Source organism: Spermophilus citellus, assembly GCF_964194105.1.
Source record: "Spermophilus citellus genome assembly, contig: SCAFFOLD_297, whole genome shotgun sequence".
Taxonomy (NCBI): domain Eukaryota; kingdom Metazoa; phylum Chordata; class Mammalia; order Rodentia; family Sciuridae; genus Spermophilus; species Spermophilus citellus.
Window position 1 is genome coordinate 32,841 of NW_027673140.1, and position 26,597 is coordinate 59,437.

Consider the following 26,597-nt stretch of genomic DNA (forward strand, 5'->3'; position numbering starts at 1 on the left):
CAAATGATATATTACTACACTGTTATAAATATTAAGCAATGTTTATGTCATCTCCTCTCTCCTCCAGTCTATTTTTTTAAATCCAGATTTATTCCTGGATTCATTCAGTGCATTCAGTGCACTCACCTCCCAAACAATTCTAACCAACATATGAATTCGGACCCCCTTAAGGATCCTGTGAAATTACTCTCATTAAAGTCACAAATGATCCATTCGTTACCTATCTTTTGTTTCTTATGTCACTTGAGATCTGTACCATCATTGACTTGCTTGGATACCTTGCTCTTTGAATTTTTTCCTGCTTTGAACTTTTCTTCATCACACCATTTTTATTCTCCTCCTAATTTTAGGCTTTCCCATTTCAGATTCTTTCTCAGGCTTCTCTTCCCCTCCTTTCTACCCAATTTTTATCCAATTTTTATTTACTTTCTCTTTTTCTCTATCAACATATTCTCCTTAATAACTGCAACCATAAATAGATCTTCAAGTACTCCAAAGTCCATTCCAGCTCAGAGCTTGCCTGACTCCTGAACCATTGGGCATTTCCTGCGTTTATCTCCATACCACCTAAATATTAACTCAGTCTGCACTTATTATTTTGTATTCTTTGTCCCGAGTCATGGATTCACTAATCTCACATGATACCCAAGTTATATATCCAAAGGAAGTGAAATCAGTATGCCCCAATCATCTGCACTTCCATGTTTATTGCAGCACTATTCGCAATAGAAAGGAGTGGTAATAACTCAAGTGTCCATCAGCTGGAGGAGAATATGTGGTACATAAACCATGGAATGCTAATAAACCATAAAAGTGGATAGGATGCTCTCATTAACGACAATGTAGATGGAATTCTGGAGGTCATTATGTTAAATGAAATTATCTAGGCAGTTGAGAGTAAAATCATAGTTACCAGGGGCTGGGCAGAGTATTGAGGAGATAAAGGTTGGTCAACAGCTCCTCAGTTACAATTAGGAAAAGTAATTTGTGTTGCACAGTAGGGTAGCTATGTATAATAATACTTATATAGTTGACTGTTTTCACCACAATGAAATGATAGGTATTTGAGGAGATAGCTATGCTTACCCTGATTTGAACATTACACAGTGTTTACATGCATCAAAACATTTCATGGTACCCTTTTAATGTGTCCAATTATAATGTTCCAATTAAAAAATAAGATACCCTTTATCTTGGGGGGGTCTTATTAAAAAATAGCTTTAGGTGGAGTCACTGAGATAAGGAAGAAGATGAAGTTGAGGATAAGTAGATTTTTCTGGGTCTAAGTTTATAAAGGTGGTGTAGTTTAAACCACAAGGTCCTAACTACAGAAGTAAGGGTTGCTGAAGTAGAAAAGATGCCTGATCCAGAAAATAAAGGAAATGAAATTATATTGAGCCTTGGGTCCTTTGGTGGATATTGAGGAGGTTCAGGCTGAGGGCAGAATCAGGATGAGGAAGACAACAGGTAGGCACAAAATCCTCTGTGCAGAGGAGTGTCCTGAGGGGACTTGACAGGGGTGAGGTGGAGAGGGTGCAGCTCCTCTGCTTCACCTGGAAGGCTGAACCTTCACAGCCCAGGAGGCTGGTCTTGAAGCTTTTACCTCTGTGGAGTTTGTTATGGAGTGTGGAGGGTCTGGTTACTCACATCATAATTATGCCATAATTGGCACAGCATTCTCCTTTGTGGAAGCAAATAAATAAATAAACAAAATTGCAGCAGCCCCTTGTGTTTATTCTTATGGTGTGCTGATGACCTTTTGCCTGGAAGGTAAATAATTTGGTCTTTGTTTTTAATATCTTGGGGAAAATTATATAGAGATAAATTATCAGTGCTTTAAGTGGAAATAACCTTTTAGGTAGCAGAGGTTCTAACATACTTCTAGGATGACTTTTCTCCCTTGCATTCTAGGGAACGGATGGCCCTTGGGGTGAAACAGGCCCTCCAGGACCTCAGGGTCCCCCTGGCCCCCAGGGACCAAGTGGTCTGTCCATTCAAGGAATGCCCGTGAGTCTTGTGCACATATTCAAATGGGTTTCATTGTCATCACTCTTCCATGAAGTTATGCAGAAAGAAATTTTGCCCTCTGTCCATTTGAAAATAATAATTGATTCAGAGTTCCTTCATTAGCTATGGCTACAGTCAATTTTTTGCTCAATGATGGGGGTCTTTGAACAAACAGGTGCACATACCAAGAGTACATACATCTACAAGCATTTTGTCCACAAAAGAAAATCAGGTTTTAATATATGTACATTGCTTGTTTGATTAAATTATTAGTGGATGTGATAACAACCAGAAAGTAACAAATGTTGCACAAATGTAAGCATTTGTTATTGATTTATAGTAACTGTGGATGAAGATTCATGAAAGCTGTTTAATTATGATCTTTATCTCAATTGGCATCAAAGTGCAATCCATTGAGAGTTTTATATTTTAGATGGTATATGTTATACAGCTGCTTTTCTTTAAAAGGATATTTTATACCATTGGGAAAAAATGTAATTCCATTAACTGATCTTCATTAATGTTACTATAGGAATCTAGATTTGAAGACTAATACTAATCTTAAATTAACATTTGAGACACAGTTTTTAGCAATCTTTGTGTCCCCCTAGCTGAAAAGTTTTCCCCTTCGGTGTTGTTTTGCACTTTAGAAAATATTAATATGCCAATTTGTATAATCATACTATTATTAATAGTAAATATTTGTTGTAGGTTACCATCTGCCAGGTTCTGTTTTTGCTTTTCCATTCTATGTTTTTCTAGCCAAATACAGATCTCTATAGATATGAGATCTTAAAGTATAAATTACAAATCACATTGAAATATTCAACTTTTCCCCTCATGTATTTACAGTCTCAGCTTAGCCATATGGGACTGTGTATTTTGTGTTGAAGCTGTTCTCATGTATTAATGTTCAGTTGGATGGAAAGATTTACATAGATGCCCTACATTATATGAGAAGTAAAATATACTGTTTGGATGTTACTGTGAAAACAATTTAATTTTGAAAATGTTATAACAGTGGGGGATGCCGTGGAGAAAAGACTAAGAATTTGCTTATGTGAACTTAACTCTGCATTCTTTTGGCTATTCAGGGGATGCCAGGTGATAAAGGAGAGAAAGGAGACACTGGCCTTCCCGGTCCACAGGTATTTTATGTTTGTAGTCTGTTGCTCTCAGCTCCAGAACTTTGGCAAGGAGGAAAGGTCATGGCTTCTGAAGTCAGCTGTGACCTTGACAGTGGTTCCCATATCAAAGATGTTGGTTTGTGTTCATTTACATTAAGCCCTTTCTGAGCCACTGGATGCCCTCAATGTGAGCTCTTGTGCGGGATGTTCCTTTTGGGGGAATAACTTCTGGGTCAGAATTCTAAGTTATCAAGGGTTCTTCTTTTTGCTTATAGATTTGTTTGGAGCACTTGATCCATTTCAAGGAAGCTGGGTGCTAGGATAAGTCATGCTTTAAATCTGACTCTTCTGCCCAATTTTTCTACCTAGGGTATGCCAGGAAGTGTGGGTTCACCTGGACGTGATGGCTCACCAGGCCAGAGGGTAAGAATTTACCTAAGGTTGGTTCTTAGCAAAGGGGACTTCTCCCACGTTGCTCTACTGCTGACAAGTTCTTATGTAAGGAAGGTTTTGGTTTTGGTTTTCTCCTGTCAATCTGTATTCTACCTACTGTGCATCCATTTCCCTTCACTAATGGCCTTCTATGTCCATTTCTTCCATCAAACTTTTGCAAATTAGCAGCATCCCTTTCTGAATGCTCCCAAACTTGAACATAGTTTGCACTGAACTGCAAGCACTGATTTAAGAGATTTTTTTTCTAATTCTGTCAAATCTTTAAGACACAAACCTAAAGGAAATCAATAATCTTTAAAGAAATTTAAGGAATATGGTTTATAAAGAAATCTCCATTTATTTAGTATATTTCAGTTGTCTCTTCTTTTGACCTGTTCAAGTGATAGCAGTAAAATAAGATATACAAATGGTCAGGAAAGAAGTAAGTTAACATCTGGTATTTGCATAGTCAACAAGTTTGCACCAAGCCAGGCGTGAGGTTCTTGTTCTCAAAAAAATACATAGCATATTGGCAGGAAATGCAACTAAATAAGAAATTATATTATATGCTATGATGGGTTAGGACTCTATGAGAATACAAAGAATCCAATCCATGGTTATCTATAACTAGGCTAGACTTAGTGGATCAGGGAAAGCTTCCCACAGGAGCTACCATCTAGGCTGAGACTTGATGGAAAGACAGAAGGTGGCCAGGTAGTAAGGAAAGGAAAACTTGCAAGCAGAGAAAACAGCACAGACTAGGATGGAGGTTGAGAAGAAGGTGGGGCATTCCACCATTGCATATAGTTGAGTGTGGCTGGAGATGAGCTTGCATATGTTTAGATATAAGGAGTTTGTCAAGAGACAAAGCTAGAGAGGTAAACACAAATTCATTTAAAGCATCTATTTTGCCAAGGATTTATGTAAAACAAGTCATTAAATTTTCATCAAGGGAGGGAAGGACCATCTTCTTAATCTGCCACATGTTTGCACATGTTTCAACAGCTCCACAGTTTCTAACAAGACTGAATTATAAAGAATGGCAACCACTTAGAGCCAGCAAATAACACATTTGGTGTTCACTGGGGTTTCAGTACAATATTCATGAGGCTAGCAAACAGTTGCAAGGAATACTCAATTAATTCTCTGCTCAAAGCCCGCCTTTAGGTCAGGGCAACTATGCTGCTCAAGAATATGGAAATTGATTTTTTCCTATGGAAATGTAGGTATAGGCTCTTAAGTCCCTTCCATTTTTTTTAAAATATGAAACTTTCATTTGCCTAAAATCTCATAGTAGTCTCTGTTCATCCAATGGAATTAACATGTAAAACATGTCTAGGTGAATGTCTAAAGAAGTCATTCTGTGAAAGTCAGATTTATGTAGGGCTTTTGCATATGTGGAGGGAGTGTCTAGAAGTATTTATACACCTTGGCACGGAGCTTCAGTTAAGATCCTGTGTGGTTACACACCTAGATTCCTTCGTGGTTCCTGAAGGTCTGAAAACGGAAAGTCCAAAGATTTGGTTGAGTGAGTTTATTTGATTTATCTATGCGTAGAGCACAGTGTTGGCAAAGAACTCCCAAATTAAACATGTTAGATTGGTGTTTGAATCATTTGGTTTTAGAATTCTTTCTTTTAAAATCAATATACCAGCACAGAGTTCTTATAAATATTTTGCTATTCCTCCAAACATGTTGTGTTCTCCTATAGGATTAAAATCTTAGAGCTGTAATAAAGTGATAAGATATCTTGGATTTTATTTTCCTCTCTCCCTCAATCTAGAAATAAAACTTTGAGGGTGTGTCTAATTTCTACTTTGAATACTTGGATAGGAATGGGCTTCCTTTTTAAATATGGTTTTCAGAGAATATTCATTTATTATAGGGCCACATTTAAAATAAAAAGATGGTATAAATCTGATGGTTATTGTTTTAGAAAAGACATTTGAGGGCAACACCATTCTGGTACACATCTTGAGGGGATACCATCCACACAAAATGGAACGCTGGAAATGTACAACAGACAGCTCTGCCTGGACCACACATAGTTTTCAATTAGCCATATCTTAACTGATACACATATAATCTTAACTATAACGTGCCATTGACTACACTCAGTCTGCAAAGAGTTGCTCATTATTGACTGCAGAGAATAGTGAAGAGGAGATAATTTCAATAGTTAAAGGAAATAATTTGCAGACCAACTACCTGGAGGAGATGGGAGGATGGGGTTGGTTCTAGCATGACTGTTTCCTTGGGCCAGAATAACAAATGGGTCTTCTCACAGATTCTAGAGAAGAAAGGAGGGAAGGCTGTATGAAAACACTCTTATTCAGTCTTGTTTAGTCAAGTGATTGGAGGGCTTAAGTATAGTAAAATTCGAAAACAATAAAATAGATACTGAGGTGGGGTTGTAAGGCAGAAGGCTTGGGGCCAACTTTAATGGGGGTGAACAGAGCTAAGATGAGAACCACCCCAGAAGACATGCTCTGCTGAAGGGACAGGTCTCCCTGATCAGGCTGCTAAGAGTGCTAAGAACAAACACCTCAGGATTACTCATGCTCTGCCTTAGGCCTCTAAGCCCAATGGCAGGAACTGTGGCATAGCACAGACTGAGCACTAGCAAAATGATGAGTCTAGCTTCTGCAAAGTACCTTCCAGAAAATTTCCAAGGAGAGCTTTCACCAGGAAATAAGGAAGAAAAGCTGTTTTTCCCCTTCACTGTCAGAACTTAGATCACTGAGCAGTACTTCATTTCCCTTGATCCTGAGTGAGCAAAGCCTACTCTAGGCACAGAAGGAAGGAGCTGCAAAGGACGCTTGGTGACATCCAGTGAGTGCTTCTGCTCCTTGGAGAGTCACCAAGGGAGGGTCTGCCCTGGTAGTGGTGGCAGGCCACCATTCCTTACTGCACAATCTTTCTTTTTAATCTTTTCCTTCTCGTGTTAATTTCAAGAACTCAGGGGCAAAGCCTAGCACCATCACCCTGAGTGTTAACTCGGGAAAAGTGAGCACCTCTTTTCTGAAGCCGGTGCCAGTGTTACACCGGAATTTACCTGAAAGATGGGAGATCTTAGCAAGTAATAAGGGAAGGTGAAACATCTCTTCTTTGAATATTTCTAGCTGATTCTGGCTTTTCCCAAGGGGAATCTTGGATTCTAAGAGGCAGCTCTTATTCAACTCGGCCTGAGGCCATAAGCAAGTCCAGCACAAGCTGGACCTCTTCACCCAACAAATTTCCGCCTCTGGCTGGGAAGCCAAAAGACCACTGTGCAGGCCACACTGAACAACAAAGCATGTTCACATTGAACTTCTAAATGCAGTTCTGTGTCCAGGGTTCATTCCCAGTTATTGCAACTAAAACCATTCTGGTCTTATCTTTCTTTTCTGCTGTAAATCTTGTCATTTCCCTCTTATCTCCTTTCTCTCTCTTGGTGTCTGTGAGCTCGGGGCCTCTCTTGTGATTTCTGAGTTCTTCTGGTATATGTTGGACTTTGCAGCCTCCACCTAAGACATCCAGATGGTCCTTAGGGAAACCAGAAAGAACAGACAAGATGATCGATTGAACAATCAATCGATAGATAGATCTAACTGTAAAAAAAATAAAAATAAAAAACAACTGCCTTTCTACTTCTGAGGGTTACTACCAATTATCTGGCCAGTAATCCCAATAGATACTTTAAAATCATGTTTAATTTCCAATTCCTAAAATTTCTTTATAAAGTTAGAGAGAGGAGAAATAGAAGTCATAAAGGGATTTGTTTTTTTTTTTTTTAAAGATAGAGTGAGAGAGGAGAGAGAGAGAGAGAGAGAGAGAGAGAGAGAGAGAGAGAGAGAATTTTTTTTTTTAATATTTATTTTTTAGTAATCGGCGGACACAACATCTTTGTTTGTATGTGGTGCTGAGGATCGAACCCGGGCCGCACGCATGCCAGGCGAGCGCGCTACCGCTTGAGCCACATCCCCAGCCCCAAAGAGATTTGTTTTTATAGCATCTGGAAGGCACTCATACAATATGGCCTTTGTGGATATCAAACCCACATAATTAGTAAGCATGTTTCAAGTGTCTTTTCAAGGCAGAATCCAAGAAAATATTTTAGAAAACCAAAATATTGTACTGGAAGGCATAGGATGCTAGCTTCTAACTTACAAGTAAGCTTAGTTCGGGTGCTTCTTTGCCCCCAGGTTACTGCTCCCTGCATACCTATGCCATAACCATAGCCTGCCTTCCTCATCTATAAAAGATGAAACACTGTGGAAAGTATTCTGCATCTGGATGCTGATGAACCCATGAGGTTACCGAGGAGCAGGATGGTCCTGTGGGGAATGGCATAGACTTCACTCCTAGCCAGTCCTGGGCTTAAACTCCAGCTCATGACACTGGACTAGTTACTTACTGTTTCCAAGACACTTTCCTTGGTTGTAAACAGAAAAATATAATATTTGACTCTATAGGGTTGTTGCGAAGATTAATTTATATAAAGCATTTCCACATGAAATGTTATTTTAGGTATGTTAGTAGTGTTCACTATTTTTAAGGTAAACCTAGTGAGCCAGAACATTTTTTTTAAAGAGAGAGTGAGAGAGGAGAGAGAGTGAGAGAGAGAGGTTTTTTTTTTAATATTTATTTTTTAGTTCTCGGCGGACACAACATCTTTGTTTGTTTGTGGTGCTGAGGATCGAACCCGGGCCGCACGCATGCGAGGCGAGCGCGCTACTGCTTGAGCCACATCCCCAGCCCCGAGCCAGAACATTTTATAATGCCTATACTTGATATATTAAGTGGCTTTAGAAATTTGTAAAAAAAATGTCTAAAAAATGCAAGTTTGGTTTTCTAAAATATTTTCTTGGATTCTGCCTTGAAAAGACACTTGAAACATGCTTACTAATTATGTGGGTTTGATATACACAAAGGCCATATTGTACTGAATGTCCCATTACGTTAAAAGTGAGAAGGACTTAAAGTGTACTTGAGAAATTGAGCCTGAGTCAACTATTTGGATTTTATTCCCATCATAAGTGTTAGGCAATAATGGGAGATTCTTCTACAGGATATTTTGTGAAATACTGAGATTCGTGATTATTATCCCCTTGAGTGTCTTCCTGCTTCAGAAAAGGAAATGTAAGATTCTATCATGAAACTTGTGAAAATGATTTGATTTTTTTTTCCTTTGTGAGTCTAGATGGATTTTTTATAAAATCCCAGGAAAAAATCCATTCAGTCACAGCAGTGGTAATAGTATATTCAATTGGGACTTGACAGATTATTTTAATAAAAACAGCTGCAACCATAGCCATTAAGAATTGAATATGTGAAAGTGCTTTGCAAAAGTCATGTTCATTAATGCTCAGGATAACCACAAACACTAGGCGCTGTTATCCTCACTTTACAGACAAAGAACCTGAAACTCACAAAGTTGAAGGAACTGGAATGCTAGGAAGTGTCAGACTTCCAATACCACACTCTTTCTTTCCACAAAATAATTTTTTTTACTTAAGTAGAAATTGATGCTTCACCAATAAAAACACAGTTCTTTGATCACTGTACCTTTACCTAGATAGGAGCAAATCTGTGCACATCTTAGAAGGGCACAGCTCCTAGAGCCTTTATTTAGTTCCACGTTCTTCCTAGCTTTAGAGATACTTCTACTGCAACTAGAGATGAAAAAAGGAGAAACCACCACAGACATAACAGAAATCCAGAGGGTCATTAGGGACTATTTTGAAAACTTATACTCTAACAAATTGAAAACCTAGAGGAAATGGATATACACGACCTGCCAAAATTGAGTTGAGAGGACATAGAAAACCTAAACAGACCAATAACTAGCAGTGAGATAGAAGTAGTAATAAAAAGCCTTTCAAAAAAGCAAAACCCAGGACCAGATGTATTCTCAGCTGAATTCTACCAGACTTTTAAATAAGAATTAATGCCAGTGCTCCTGATTATTCTGTGAAATAGAAAATGATGGAAGATTTCTAAAATATTTCTTTGAAGCCAGGAAACTCTCATCCCAAACACATCAAGGAAAGAAAACTAAAGACCAATATCCCTAATGAATTTATATGCAAAAATCCTCCATAAAATATTAGCAAATTGTATTTGACAGCATATTAAGAAGATGGTACATCATGACCAAGTTGGTTTTATTACAGGGTTGCAAGGATAGTTTAACATATGCAGTTAATAAATGTAATTCACCACATAAATGGAATTAAGGACAAAATCACATAGTCATCCCAGTAGAAGTAAAGAAAATTTTTGATTTATGATTTAAATCAAACTCATGGCTTACAAAAAACACTGAAGAACCTAAGGATAGAAAGAACCTACCACAACATCAAAAAAAGTTTTATAAAACAAACCCAAGGCCAACATCTTAGTGAATGGGAAAGAGTTGAAACTGCTTCCTTTAAAATCTACAATATAACGAGATGTCCATTTTCACCATTCCTACTCATTGTAGTCCTAGAAACAAGCCATAACAACTAAATAAGAGAAGGAAATAAGGATAAAAATGGAAAATAAAGAAGTTAAGTTGTCAATATTTGCAGATGATATGATTCTATACTTAGAAGATCCAAAAAGCTCCACCAGAATACTGATAGAGCTAATAAACAAATACAACAAAGTAGCAGCCTACAAAATCAACAGCTTTTCTGTATACCAATGACGAATCTGCTGAGAAAAATATAAGGAAAGCAACCTCATTCCTAATAACCTCAAAACAAACAAACCAAACAAAAACAAACAAACAAAAAACCCTAGAAGTAAATCTAACCAAGGAGATGAGAGACCTCTACAATGAAGACTGTAGAATGTTGATGAAACAAATTGAAGAAGACACAAGAAGATGGAAAGACCTCCCATGTTCATGGATAGGAAGAACTAATATTGTTAAAATGGCCAGACTACCAAAAGAAATATACAGGTTCCATGCACTCCCTAGTAAAATACCAATGACATTCTTCACAGAACTGGAAAAAGAAAAACAGTTCTAAAATTCATTTGGAAGTACAAAATACCCAGAATAGCTAAAGAAACTCTAAGCCAAAAAAAAAAAAAAAAAAAAAGCAATGCTGGAAGCATCACAATACCTGACATCAAATTATACAACACAGCTACAGTAACAAAAATTGCATGGTACTGACATAAAAACATATAATCACTATGGTAATCATACATATAGAGACCAATGGCAGAGAATAGAAGACACAGGGACAATACACCTGATCCTGTCGTCTGAACCTTGGCAAAGGTGCCAAAATCATACTTTGGAGAAAAGATAGACTTTTTAAGAAATAGTTCTGGGAAAACTGGTTATTCATATGTAGAAAAAAATGAGACTAGGTACTTATCTCTCACCCTACACAAAAGTCAAATAAAAATGTATCAAAAATGAAGAAATTAGACCAGAAACTATGCAATTCTCATAGGAAAATGTAGGATCAACACCCACAACATGTAGATGTAGGCGGCAGCTTTCTCAATAAGATCCCTAAATCTCAGGAAATAATTCCAAAAGTTAATAAATAGAAAGGCATCAAATTTAAAAATCTTCTGCACACCAAAGAAAATAATTAACAATGTGAAGAGAGAACATACAGAATGGGAGAAAAACTTTGCTATATCCAGAATACATAAAGAATTCAAACTTAACACCTGAAAAGCAAATAACCCAATTTAAAGATGGAAAAATGAACTAAACATACACTTCTGAAAAAAAAGAAATATAAATGTCCAACAAATATATGAAAAAATGTTCAATATTATTAGCAGTTAGGTAAATGCAAATCAAAACTATTGAGACTTCATCTCACTCCAGTTAGAATGGCACCCATCAAGAATGCAAACAATAATAAATGCTGAAGAGGTTATGGATAAAAAAAATGTAGGATCAACACCCATAACATATAGGTGTAGGCGACACATTTTACTCTCTTGGTGAGACTGTAAATTAGTACAATTACTATGGTAATCATTATGGAATTTCCTCCAAAGATCATTAAATTCTTTAGTATCTTAAATAATTAAAATTACTATATTATAGAATACATGTGTACCTGTTTTTATAGCAGCACAATTCACAATAGCCAAACTATGAGACCAGCCTTGAAGGCTGTCAATTATGAATGGATAAAGAGAATACACACACACACACACACACACACACACACACACACACACACACATATAATAGAGTTTTGTTCAGCCATAAAGAAGAATGAAAATTATGATATTTTCAGGAAAATGGATGGAACTTGAGAACACTATGCTAAGCAAAATAAGCCAAATTCAGAAAGTCGATGGTCATATGTTTTCTCTCATATGTGGAAGGTAGAGGAAAAAGAAAAGGAAATGTGGGGTGGGCAGGTCTAATATAAATCAAAGGGAGAGCAGTAGAATAAGAGGAAAGGGACCTGGAGAAGTGGGAGAGAAACACTGGGGAATAATATTGCATTCTGTTATGTTGTAGGCATATATGAATATGTAACAGTGAATCCCATCATTATGTAAAACTACAATACACCAATAAAAATATGAATAAAAGAGAAACATCTATAGGGCTATAGGAATAGCAGAAATAACATCTACTTTACATTCTAGTCTTAATGTTGTCCTTGAAGATCTGGCCAGATATTTTATATTTGAAAATCAACAATTCTACCACTTATGTCAGCAGCTTGTTGTGTTATGTTTTGTTTTTTTAATATACAGATTCCTGGACTTCAACCTCAGAGATTCAGATAGAGATGGTCTTAGGCATGACTTAGGAATGCATAGTTTTAAAAAGCTGAATGATTCTGATTATCAACTAGGTTTTGGAATCACTGGCTAATATATTGTGTAAGATCTATTGTATGTCAAAGTAATTTCTTTGGTGGAATATGATTGATGTTTGTGTTTTAATTTTACTTTAATTCTCTGAAGTCATCACTACTGATCACTAAAAATATCTATGTTTATATTTTATATATCTATTTGTATATAAATATCACATACACACGTACCCTATACATACATGTTTAATGTATGTGTCTTTGTGTTACTGCAAATTCCTCAGTGAGACCCAACATGGTATCATACGTAAGGATCAATCCTGGATCTTTGGCCTGGATCATTGTTTGCAGGCTCTGTTTGCTGCTTGGCCTCTTAATTTGGTGTTGGTCTTAATCCTGTATAACAAGTAGCAGCCTCACTTCTGCTGGCTGACTGCCACACTGGTCTGCTCACAGCAGTCCAGAGTCACTCCACAGTTTTGCAACTATGCATCAGGGGTTTCTTCAAGTATTTCTGTAGCCCTTGCTACTTGAGTCTGGCCAACTCTTCAAATTCCAGCTGCTTGCAGATCTCACTCCACCAGTTGAAGGACCTTCACAATTGGCCATGTTCCAGAATGTTGAAGCTAGTATCCATTGTAGACTTCAGAGAAGGCAAGGGTGATTGAGTAAGGAGTTCTGCCTGCTATTTCTAATACCACAGACATAGTGTGTTGGCTGCTGACTTCAATCTCAGTTGCAACACTAGTAGTGGATAGGTGGGTTTTATCCTTCAGATGATATAGGCACAGAACCTAGAAACCATAAACTTTCTAAGAGCCTACAAAAAAAAAGCCTACAAAATTTTTTTGAAACTTGAAAAAAGCATATATATTTGCTCTAGAGTATGGAAAATAAAACTGAAAATTGGAATTAATAAATGTTTAATTAAATGTTTATAAAACACCACCTTGCCAGTTTCAGCCATAGGTACATTTAGTGTTTATTAGAACATTAGTAATTTTGAAAGTAAATTATAGGTAAATTGTGTTTTGCTAAAAAAATTATAGCCAACCATAACTAACTAATGTACTCATAGCCAAATGTCTTAAAATATAAATTTAAAAAATCCTTTCAAGTTTTTATAGGAGAATTATTTTTAATGTGGGATATGGGTATATATTAATATTTTGAGGTGGGAATACCAAAAAGGGAAAAAATTCCTGGAGCTGTTGGTGTTATAAAACATCTCTGTGTGTGGCTGATTTCATGCACTTTAAAAATACATATTTGTCAACTTAAGTGCATTCCCATCTTATGCTTATAAAATTTCTATTTCTAAATATTCATTCTGTTACTTAACTAAGGATTTCTGCATTTTATGAGGATACTTAATTCATAAACACACTTCTCAGATTGCTATCTGCTATGAAAAGGAAATTTTATAGATAAAGGAAAGTTTGGGGAAATCTGAACACATTTTTCTCTGTTAATGGTTGAAAAATATTTTGTAAACTTTGGTTGCAGTTCTACTATGTGATAAAGCTAGAATCTGCCAATTATTTTTCCTTATAAAAATGCACATATTTTTCTAAATTGCACACTTTACCAAAAATTTCTTTTCACCAAGTTCTTTGATTTTATATAAAAAATTTCTGCTATTGCTGCTCACTTAGGGATGAAGAGGTGAGAAATGGGGCCTGAGCCTATGTAGGAGTTAACCCACTTGCCCAGCATCTGCTGCCGTGTAGGAACACAGTGGTACATAAGGAGGGAGACCCTTGCAATGAGTGTGTCTTTGTCCATTCTATACTGCTACAATTGAACACTTAAGACTAGGGGATTTATAAAGAGCAAAACTTATTGGGTCATGGTGATAGAGACTCTAAATTTCATAACTGAGGTGGTGCATCTGATTCTTGCTGTGTTATAACATGGCACAAGGCATTGTGTAGGAAGCAAGAAAGCAGGAGAGGGTCAAACTTGGCTTTCTAACAAGCTCATTCTCATGACAACAGCATCCATCCAGTCATGAGGGCACCTTTCATAAAGGTCCTGTAGCCCAGCACGTGCATTCTTCGGACACACTCAAACTAGAGCGGAGTCTACCCATCCTGAGTCAGTTTATTTAAATGCCATGTATTCTGAGAACACTTCCCTGTGTCCCCAAGCCTGGGTTATGGGTCTTCCCATATGTTTCCATGGACCTCTCTGGTCTACCATCATAGCAGCTTGTTGGTTGGTCCTTTTCATTGTTTGAAAAACCATGTGTTCCTCAGGAAGTGACTGTCTTTTTCATTGTCATTAACTCCAAATCTAGCAGAACAGCCAGCAGGAGGTAGTTCTGCAAGCATTTCTGAGTTATGTGACTAATGTGAAGCTTACAGAGAAAAATATTTCAAAGATAAATTTACTGTTATAATCCAGAAGTTAAAAAATCAACTTATTTTATGAGTTGCAAAATAGGAGCCTCTTTTATTTTCTAGGGATATGGAGAATTTTGGAAAATGGCTTTGACTGTAGCATTAAGGCTAACATCCTCTCAGTTATGATGTTTTATAACACAGAAATTTTAATTTGGGTTGATGAAAACAGATAATACACAGTAGACTTAAGATTACCTTTATTTTTGAACTTTTATATCTAATAAAGTTCAATTGTTTATGATGGTCTAAGAAGAAAAGTGCCAGAATAACATATACTATAGTGGATGCTGTTGATACCCTGATTAGATCCCCTTTATCTGGCAGCAACCCCTAGCTTCTGTGAGTGTTGACTGCTACCAATTTTCCCCTTCCCAAAAGAATCACCTTTGGAAATGCCATATCTGTCCCTGGACCGTGGGTCAACTCTGATCTGTAATTCATACTCCAGAGCTTCTCATGGCATCAGGCTGAGAACAAACTTGAGATAATTCACTTCTCCACCTGGATTCATCTGTCCTCTCCTGCTTCTTTCACTATTACAAGTTTCTTTCAAGAATACTCCTGCAATAAATCAGCTACACAAGAATCCATTTCTAGTTTCCTTGGAAACTGCCCCTTTTAAATTTAATATATTAAATGCTTTAATGTATTAGTAATACATAGACATCTTTTTTATTTTTTTTACATTTTATAAACCTAAATGGAAATTTTGGCTTCTGAGGTTAGACAATTCCTGATATCGTCCTACATTTTTTTGAGGGCTCAAGACCAAGGAGGATTGATGCCTGCATTTCCCTCTGCCCTATACATTTCCATACTCATCATATCTCCAAGAAACATTGATTTATTTATAATGATAAGCAGAACACTTCTTCTAGGAGCTTCAGTTTTATTCAAGTTAAATGTTTATTAGTACCTATTTTATGCCAAAAATGTGCTAGGAAGGAGTTATGAATGTAAGAAAGAATAACATAATTTCTGCCCTAAAAATAGGAAGTAGAAATTTCAACTTCTGGGGATACTGATGTGAAAGAACACAGAGCAGACATCTTTTTTAGGATGCATTTGTTCCCATTAAAATACTAGGTCCATCAAAACTCAGCACCACACATACACACAAAAGTCTTAAAATACTAGGTCCTCCTACTCCAAATTAAGCTCCTAGGTAAGAACACATGACATCATCTTCTCTTCCAGGTGAAGCACTCAGGGTCTATAAATCAGGTGAACTGAAACCTGTTCATAGCAGTGTCCTTATAATATCATCATAGACCCTGGGCACAGAGCCATGTTGCTTTTTTAAAGTCCTTTACACATGATGGGGAGAGGAGTGCAATGTGTTATTTCCTGTACATCCTCCTTGGAACAATGCAATTTTCTGCAGGCTTCTTTTAAAAAAATCTGTCATGGCTCTCCTCTCTCTGTGATTAAGTTTGACCCTCTTTGCATTTGCATTTTTTTCCTTCTGGCATGACCTAGAAACAGTCAGGGAAGATGTTTGGATTGCTGGGCAGTTGCCGCGGCTGGGTGTCATGTGTGGGCTCACATGTGGGTGCATGTACCCTGCCTATCTTGTGCTAGAAGACATTTCAGACAGAAAGAAAAAGAAGCCCTTTTAAAAATGTTATCTTAACTTACTGAATATGTGTCCAGAGGCCATTTTTTCTTATGAGAAACTCAACTAATAAAAAGGAATATGTTATCAAAAAGATTTTTTTTTTGACAGCTAGATTTCGTAACTTGTTCTTGGCTCCAAGTTTTCTTACTTGGAGTATGAGGGATTTGGACAGAATGAGTTCTAGATTTCTTGTTCATCCCTCACCTATTCTGATTTTTATATGCCTTTCTTCCTGGACATGCTACATTTAAATTCCCTTTGAAATGATTTTTTTTTGAGGGCTGGGGATATAGCTCAGTTGGTAGAGTGCCTGCCTTGCATGCACAAGGCCCTGGTTCAATCCCCGGCATCCCCCACCCCAATAAAGTTCATTTATTTAAAAAATAAATGAATAAATAAAATAATAACTTTTCTCCCTACTAAGGTCAGATTAACTTTTGTTGTTTCGTTAGCAGATCCAAGGCAGTTTGTATGTGTGTAACTTAATCTGTATCAAGGCTTACCACTGGAGACTTCTCAGATTTATTACTATTTTTTACTACAGCAAAAGAACAGAAATAGTAAAAAACACAAAGCAAAATAATATTAGCTTTTATATAAATATTGGGTAACACTGTAACCCTAAAATCTAAGTGTTTTTTTTTTTTTAGTTGTAGATAGACACAATACCTTTATTTTATTTATTTATTTTTATGTGATATTGAGGATCAAACCTAGTGCCTCACACATGCTAGGCAAATGCTCTACCAACTGAGCTACAACCCCAACCCTCTAAGTGGCCTAAAGCAATACAATCAAATAGAATGAAATGAAATAAAACTGTATTGCTTGTTGACAGTCCAGTGCTGTCCTCAAGGCTAGGTGGAGGAGAAAGGAGGGCACTTTCTGCTCCACACAGTCATTCAGGGATTTTGGGTCTTTCTTGGAACACACTTATCTTCAACATGTGACTTCTAAAGTTGCTTTGGAAGGGGAAAAGAAAATAGAAAATCACTCAAGGAAATGTTTATGGCTAGAATTGGAAGTGGCCCCTTTGTATTAGCCAGAATTCAGGCATGTGTCTCCAAACTAATTGTGAGGAAGCTTCAAAACCTAGTCAAGCGATGTACCCTGGAAGACCAAGGAAGCCAGGAACACAGGAGGGCTCTAGCTTTCTCTTCATTCTCTGGAGTGATGAATATAAGCCTGAGGTTGAAGTGATGAAAGAGCCTTTATGACCAGCATTTTTCATATACAGACATCCTACCCTGCTCCATGCCATCTCTCACAGCCTCTTCTGTCCTCATTCCACTGACCTTTACCATCTTTTACTTGACATTTTGTGGTGGGAGAAATAATGAGAATATGGATGAGGTTTCCCAAGAAGATGCATTTTCCTAAGTAAAATAAAGAAAAGAGCAACTCATAAAAAAGATTGGAGAGATGTCAGAAAGAGAGTTGAGAGAGGCATTAGGAAAGCTGGATGAGGTAGGGTTCAATTGATATGAGATGGGAAATGATGATTTCAATAGAAGTCAAGTCACATTGTGAAAAGTCTATTTGTCCTTGCAGTAGGAGGTAATGTTTTGAACAAAATTTTATGAACCTATTATAAAATTTAGATTGAAGACCTCATCTTATGGTAACTGCATTGGAAAATCCAGCAGTCACAAATAAGAACTAAAATAATTTAAGAGTAAGTCATTCCAGCTCTTATATACACACATAAAAACCATGTGCGCGTGCACACACACACACACACACACACACACACACACACAGTAACTTAGGAAGATGCTTTTAAAAAGAACATCCATCATTTTCTTTCTGCCTTACACTCTTCCAGCATAGAATGGGAACGTACATGTCTCCATTTGTAAACCCATGATGACAGACATCACCATGTCAGATCCATATCCTTGAAGTACAAAGCTTCTCCTATTCTCATCTTCTCTCCCAGTCTGCTCCTGGAGTTGCAGAGTTTTCAATATTGTAATTTTCCTGTTGCAATAGAGATTTCTGGTAGGTATTCCTTGCTTAAGAACCTTAGGTCATGAAAGACACTAATTCATCATTTTGTCTGGTTATTAACTACAAAAAAATTGATCCTCCTCATTTGTTATGCATGGTTTAATAAAAACATTTTCTTGAAACAAATTCCTGTTTAAGTTATAAGTGGCATTTTTTTACACCCAAAATTCTTGCACTGAACAATTTAGTGGAGCCAACAGACACAAAGGTCTTGCCAAGAATGATTCTCACGAAGAGTTTGAAAACAGTGAACCCTTGGTAGTCCAGAGTGATTCCTTGGTACTCCACCTCCCACCCACCACAGATATTAAAAGGAATTAGATGAGCCCATTATGAAAGTGATGTAAAGTACCCCCTATAGTTGACATAATGTGTTTCTTTTCCCCAGGGATTTCCTGGAAAGGATGGTTCCTCTGGCCCTCCGGGACCACCAGGGCCCATTGTAAGTATTTCCAAAAACTACTGGGTGTACTCTTCTTTAAGTCATTTCGTTTCTTTTGAGAATTTTCTTTCTGTCAGAAGTTTTACTCAACAGCCATCTCTCCTATGGTATAACAACTTGTCCCTTGGTATAGAGCTCACCTTAAAGCATTCTTTATAAATAATATATCCATATGGCTTGATAATTCTATCTCCGTGACACTGCCACCTTTATTGATTTAGCTTTTAGTTGACACAGGTAAGGCTTGAATGTGAAAGAACCATACCTGGCCAATAGTGTAGAGACTTAACATCTTCCCATCTTTGGCAGTTGGGAATAGGAATGAACAGAGCTCAGAAGCCTTGATGATAAGGGGTAAGAGGCTGTCATGTGTTTGTTACCCTTGCTTGAAAGTTGGCTGTCATAGATGAGAATGTGTGAGTCCTCACCTTTGTTCCATTTTCCTACCTCTCTATTAGGGCATTCCTGGAGCCCCTGGAGTCCCAGGGATCACAGGCAGCATGGGACCACAAGGTGCCCTGGGGCCACCGGTGAGTTTGTAGCAGTCGCTGATCAGTCACCACATTATTTCTGTGTCTAAATTTGTTGCCACCTCCATTGGTCAGAAACCTTTATTTAGTATTGGACTCTAGGATTCCACAAAGGAACCTGGAGAAGCTCCTAGAATAAAGATTTAAGTTTGGGTTGTGCATATGTCATGGCCAAAGTCAAACAATCCTGATGGAATGATCAATCATGATTTTGCTTCTATGTTTCTGTTGCTTGTTATTCTGTATTTGCCTAAGTTAACTCAATGTTATCCTTGCAAGGATTTGGTACAACAGCTAGGTGTTCATCAAGTCTGGCTCCCAAGAGAAAAAAAAAACACAAAGCTCAAGGAATTCATGGTTTAATGAAAGTAGGAATAGATTTTGCTTTGCTAAATTCCACCAGGAAGACAAAACTTTTCATCAAAACAGATACTCATAAATGATCAGTGGTGTAAGTGGAAACACAATGACCAGTTCCTTACCTCCCATTTTTGTGCTTCTTGTCTCCTGGGTTGGTGTTTAAATGTAAACAGTGTGAGGGGATGGGTTTGGGAAGATGGGGAAGATGTGGGTGGGAGGGAGGACCAGTGAACACATTGGTTTCCTCATTTGTAAATGAGGTGATCGCATTCCGAGGCCTCTGAGGCTACACTTCCTATCTTCTATGATTTTCAAGCAGTTCCTTCTAGGTATTGGTACTAGCAATCTGATATCATCTGTGTTGTACTAAGTCCATGACCATAAATGAAAGCAATTGAAGTACAGGCATGTATTACAGAAAACATGCTGAGAGGTTGTGGCACAGTGTAATCTGATGGATGAGGATAGAAAAAGGTGATGGGTTAGATTTCTATTGATTCTTAATGGACTATTGCAATCTCAGCGGCTTGGAACAACACAGATTTACTGTCTTACCGGTCTGTAGGTCACAAGTCTAGCCCTGGTCTCACTGGGTTAAAAGCATGGTGCTGGTATTTCCTTTCTGGAGGCTCTAGGGAAGAGTCTAATTCCTTGACTTTCTGACTTCTAAACACTGCCCACATTCCTTGGCATATGGCCCACTTCCAGCTTCAAAGCCGACAGTGCTGTCTGCATCTCTCTGACCCTTTCTCCAGAGTCATATCTCTCTCTGATCACAGAGGAAAGGTTCCTTCTTTTAAGAACCTATGTGATTACATTCGGCCTACCCCAATAATCTTAGATAATCTCTCAGATAATCCTCAAATCCTTAACTAAATCCCATTTGCAAAGTCCCTTTTGCTGCATAAAGTGACACATTCACAGGTTTGGGGATTAAGTGTGAACATTTTTAGGGGCTTTTTCCTGCCTGCCATGGTGAACAAGACTTAACAGAAGTGTTGGCTCTGATTCAGAAGGTGCCTCTCTTTCTCTCTCTACCAGTTAGTCCTGTTACTGCTTATTCTTGAATCTCATTTTAATAAAATTGTTTTATTCTCAGAGGCCTTTGCAGGCTATGATTCACATGGAACATACTCACACACACACACACAAGGTATGCACATAAAAATGCATCTGGATTTCAACAGACTCATTCTAACTTGTACATGAAATAAGTGCTATCCCTAGCAGTCACTTTCCAAAGCAGTATACTTATTCCAGCTGCATTGTAGTTGTCCAAAACACTTTTACATCTCTTCTTTTTAAATCAAACTATCAGGTAACAGAAAAAAAAAGCTGGATAGCTTTATCTTCAGACATTTTATTATTTTTAATCCAAAAAGATGTCATTAAGCATGGTTCTGTACATAGAAACATACACTGATACCCACATGTGAGCACTTACAAACACACACACATACAGAGTCTCTATTATCATTTCATCACAAGCTTATCTTTTCATTTGACTCTAGGCTATTCATTTTTAGGAAAGAGACTTACAAATGTTCTGTCTGCTACTAGGTTTCAGTCTGCTTTATAAACTGCTTCTAGAAGCTAGAGTTCCATAACATGTCAGCAGGACTTTGGGACCAATGTTAGAGGCAGTTCATGTGTAGCCCAAAAAAGATATAGGAAACATTAGGCTAGCAAAGCCTTCAAAGCATTCTGAAGTACAACCAGAAAAATACCAAAGTACCACTTGAATTTGGTTAGGCAGTAAACAGACATATTTGTACCCCAGGGGATCTTCTTGTTCTTATTGACATCTCCTAAAACTAGTTTCCCTTAGTTAAGCTAGCAAAGATCCTGATGCAAGTAGGAAAGGTCTAAGGAATAAAGAGCAGGAGCTGGGGGCTCTGGGGGAGTTTTAGTAGGGTGTGGAGAAGTAGAGTAAGACCTGGAATATGTTAATAAGTATAACATCACCTCACGAACTCACCTGGCGTTTTGTGGTGCAGAATTGGACTCAAAATATGGGGCATATAGAAATACCTGGCTGGACATACAATCTCAGCTACTCAGAAGGTTGAAACAGGAGGATCACAAGTTGGAGGGATAGCTGGAGAAACTTTAGTGATATCCTGTCTTAAAATTAAAAACAAAAAATAAAAAAAAAGTTTGAGGATGTAACTCAGTGATGGAAAGTCTGGTTTCAATGCCCAGTACTGCAAAAATAACAGTATTTTTTGCTCATAAATAAAACATTTGTTGATGGTATTTTTGTTATAAATCAGCAGAAAAGTAATTGTCAGAGATGGAAACCATTTGGTCTATAGATACTGGGTGAGGATGCACAGTAGGATTTCCCATCAGGAGCAAGTTGTTCTCTGAACAGTCCAGCCAGGCTTTCCCCTGCCTCGGGCTGCCATTGCTCACATGCCTGCTGGTTGCCGGGCTGGAACAGTGCTAAAGCAGACTCCGTGTCACGGTGCTGAGACCTTCATTGATTTCCCGTAGATGTCTGTCTAGGAAGGCGAGGGAAAGAGACCAAGAGGGACAGACTGTACCACTGAAAATAGCAACGTGCTTCCCACAGTGTGTGCCAGAAATGCTTGCTTTCCTGTACTCCGCCTCCAGCTGCCAGCTCCCAAGGACAGATGTGCATTAGTGTTGCTGAGTTTTTAAGGCACCGGCTTGAATACAGTGCCTCCCTGCAGTGGGGCAATGCAGGATGGGGGTCATGACAGAAGGGGCTCCTTGATGTTGGGGCCAGGTGCTTAGCTTGATCTCAATATAAGTAGGCCATTTAAAAGTTCTGTGTTAGAATTCAGGATTCATGGGTTCTAGATGTGACTCTGGCCATCTGACTATGGGAGGCACATCACTTAAAGAAATCACCAAGCCTTTCTAAACATCAGGTCTCTAAATCAGTCATTTATATGTGATGAGTAGGCTCAGTGTGTGCAGGATTACATGGTGCAGAGGAGTCATGAAGGGTATAAGAGGTGACCAAGACTATTCCACATGAAAAAAAGTCATGGAAAGTCTAAAGAGAAGGGCATTTTTATATAAGAAGCTATAATACAAGGCAGAAAATGTCAAGTGCCTCAAGGGAAAGACAAGGAGTTTTCTATGAAAGTTCCATTGAAGGAGAGAAGTGAGAGAGGGGAGAGGAGAGGAGAGAATGCCCTCAGCTGGGGGTGGTGTAAGGGCTACAGAAGGATGCAGCCACTTCAGTGGGATCTTGAAATATGGGTAGAATCCCCACCCACAAAGACAGGCAGATGGCCTCCGTGGATGGGGATGAGGAAAACACAAGGCAAACACAGGAGCCCCCTGTTGTTTGCACATGTTGTTATTTTTAATTTCAGCTCTCTCATGGTGACCCTGGTTTTATTTCAGGCCCTTCTCAGTCCCCACCAATCCCATCGCAGGAAGCTCTAATGGGGCCTGGTCCATCTCCTAGCTGATGGACATCTTTAGGACAACCCTGATGTGTCATTCCCTGGCCTGACTCTCCTCAGTGGACCCCAATCCTCAGAGGCTGGGTCCCATATGTTCAGTGTAGTACACATGGTTTCTCCATGGCCCTTTCCCACTTTAACTCAGTCATTGTCCTTTCACTTAGAGTTGAGTCACATCAAACTAGGTCAAGCTCTCCAAATATATGCCACTGTGTCCAGTGATTTTTTTGTTTTGGGGGATGCTTTTGCTGTCTGGGATGCTCTCCTGTCACCATCTGGTGAGCCCCAGGTTTTTTTTTTTACTTTAAGTGTGTGTGTGTCCCCTTGTAGGAAGCCACCCTCACCTCCGTAGCATGTTGGTATCTCCTCCAGGGTTGATGTCTATCTTTGCACAGCAGTGATGGCTCCTTAAGGACAGAAATTTTTTCATGCTTATCTTTCTAGACCTCCGCTCAGTCTCTGATACAGAGAGTACTTCATATGTAAGGAGAGATGAGAGAAGGAGTGGGTGGGGGGAGAGGAAATGAACATTTGTGTGTTGTGTTTTAGTTAGGCAGATGTTCAGGGGAGTATTAGATTATTCTTATAGATGAGGGGTCTCTGAAGACCTCTGAAGCCAGCCTAGGAGGTTTCAGTTTTGCTTAGCAGGCATCTTTAATATGTGGAACTTGGACCATGAGATCATTTCTCTTCCTTCCAGTGCTAAAATTCTTTGCATCTATGAATGTAGCTACTGTATTATCTTTTCTTTACATTTCAAGTGTTCCTGAAATGAAAGGAAAATGTGCCACTTTTTCTTGCCTACATCTATAGGGACTGTGTGTTTTCCCTCAAAGCATACCTTGGTGGAGTTATGGGCCTTCACTTGCTCAGGAATTTTTATTTTGTTTTTGTTTGACTTTGCAGAAATCAAAGGAAAGATGTCAGAGAAGTTGGAATAAAAATAATTTCTTGCCATACTCATATTTCACTAAAAAGATCTTTCATCGAGACTGCCTACTATGTCCTTTAGCTACTTAATAACAAGCATCATAAGACTGAATTTGAAGAATTTCAGGCCCAATTAAGCAGCTCCATCTCTACCTACCAGAAAGTGCCAATAGAGGATGCTGCTATTGACCTTACAATCAGCTTGGTACTGTGACTTCTTTATCTAAATTTGAAACATTTTCAAACAAGCTAATGTAATAAATCATAGCAATGGAAATACCAAAAGTTGTATTGATGCAAAAATAAAAATATTCAAGGTAAAATGGATTTTTAAAATGACTCAAGTTGAAACCTATTTCTGAGTTACTAGAATTAGTTTTGGTGGATGGTATGTTTTGTTTCATTTTGTTTTAATTAGGAAAATATCATCTTCATTGGAATGGAAGATATGGACTAGCAGATGTGCTAATTAGTGCCTTCTTCCAGCAAAGTGCAGCTTGTACTTGAAGTGCATGGATTCCGGATCCCGCAATTTGGGCTCCGTTTCCTGGTCTTTCATGTCTCTCTTATGTGACCTCCCACAGGTCATGGTGCATCTCATGGTGCATAGTGAAGTTCCTGGTGCATCTTTTCCTAATGTGTAAAATGGAACTACTCTTTCATACTGCTGTTATAAAGAACACATGAGTTAATCTCACAGGAGCATTTCAAGGTTTAAGGGAATAATCTTACAAGACAGTTAGAAGGGTTAACTGAAAGCACTGGAGCAGTCCTTGGAATGAAGTAAAAGCAACTTATTAATTACTAAAATGTGCAGTGTCTTAATATATTAAAAATGTGGAATGTGTGCTTATTTTGGGTTGCTTATTTTTCTTTTAGTCTTGCATCTGGTGCTTGAAAAGCCTATTTCTGTTGAGGACTTACTTGGTGGTGACATAAATAGCTCTAATCTCCAGCTGGACCTATACTAGTGGACACTGCTGCCTCTCTGGAGACTTACTCTTTGTGAAAACCTAAGGCATAAGGGAAAAGGACACAACCAGTACATTCATTTCCAAAAAAGAAGTAGAGCTGGTATGGGAAGAATGCTATGTAAATCTTGTTTTTTCAAAAAAGTTTTTATAATGGAAATTAAGTTTCTTTTTTAGCAGAATCAACACTTTTTCTAGTGCTCTAGAAACTTACACTGCAGTGTGTCTTAAATATTTTTCTTCTCTTTTTTTTTCAAGCAAAGTAGTTGAAATGAAACATAAATTGGCTAGGTATGCAGACTTGAAGTAAAATTCAAGCATTCATTCACTTGGTGAACACATATTTTTGAGCGCCTGCCATGTTTCAGGCAGTCTTGGGAGCTGAGGACAGAGAAGTCCACAGCCAGGCACAGACTGCCCTATGGAGCTCCCATGCTGAGAAGGACCTACTTTCCCTGTAGAGGTTGGACTCCTTCTCTTTCAAGCACATGCTTTGCATTTTTCATCAATTTCTATTTCTTCTGATATCTATGCCAAGTAATAAAAAAAACATGACATCCTGAAGAAACTTGCTTTGCATTTGAAGTGTGATTTCTTTGCAGAAACACTGAACATGACATTTTTTTCCAGTAACTTTTTACAATAATTGTAAAAATTTCTTATGGGTCTAAGAGTAGCTTAACCACATTATTAAATGATAACTCAGCTGAGATCTCATGTAAATATGAGTGCCTGTATTGTACAGAATTAGAGAGAATTGTGTGCCATTGTGCTGGACAGAAAGCAGAGAGAGACTATGGGATTTTCTAATCTTATTTTGAACTTGAACTCTCAGGTTGAGAGGAGATTTTTTTCCTTTCTCTTTGGAGATGCTCTTTTAAAAATTTAAACAGTTTAACTATTTAGAAGAGATTCGTGAAATTAGTTATGAAACCTCCTTAGGGTTCAATACCTATGGAGTTCAGTGCAGAAAAATGTGAAGGACCTTTCTGGTGAATACATTGGTTACAAAACATTACTGTTGCATGACTCCAATTTCTTAGCCAAAAATACCACATCTCTTCTGGAGATAAAAAGCCTGGGGAAGTAAATGTTTATGTTTGGTGGGATTATAGGTCACTGTATATTTTATTTTGATGTTGTGTAACTATTTTTGCCAAAGCTAAGAAAAATGTCTTTATCAAATAAGAAAAGATGCACTACCACTGCTTTTGGCTGAGCAGCATCATAAGTTAACTTGATTTTTTTTTTTCCATTTGTATAGGGTCTTCCTGGAGCAAAGGGTGAACGTGGAGAACGGGTAAGTCTCTCTGGCTATTTGGGGCTAGAGCTGTTGAACAAGCCATTGCCTAAGCCTATGAAAGAACTGCATATATCTTTGTGGTTACTCATTGCTATTATACCAATCTCTCTCCCTTCCTCTGCCCTGCTCCTTCCTGACTGTTGTTGTTAGCACATTTCCCAGTAGGAACAACCCCATGGACTTGAGGTCAGGAGAACTAGTTTCTGTTTTCATTTTTGTTCAATGACCTTAGGCTCCAT

The 26,597-nt window shown here is 38.0% G+C and overlaps 1 protein-coding gene across 1 annotated transcript in view; it reads left to right on the top strand.

The window, feature by feature from the left end:
- LOC308640061 (collagen alpha-1(XIV) chain-like) overlaps nt 1-26,597 on the top strand; it is a gene marked incomplete at its 5' end in the record, with an annotated part of 83,707 nt that overhangs the window by 32,204 nt on the left and 24,906 nt on the right. Inside the window, 6 exons of the mRNA XM_081312117.1 lie at nt 1,912-2,007; nt 3,102-3,155; nt 3,504-3,557; nt 18,768-18,821; nt 19,280-19,351; nt 26,320-26,355. Of these exons, the coding sequence (XP_081168243.1) occupies nt 1,912-2,007; nt 3,102-3,155; nt 3,504-3,557; nt 18,768-18,821; nt 19,280-19,351; nt 26,320-26,355 (366 nt within the window). The remainder of the gene's footprint in view (nt 1-1,911; nt 2,008-3,101; nt 3,156-3,503; nt 3,558-18,767; nt 18,822-19,279; nt 19,352-26,319; nt 26,356-26,597) is intronic.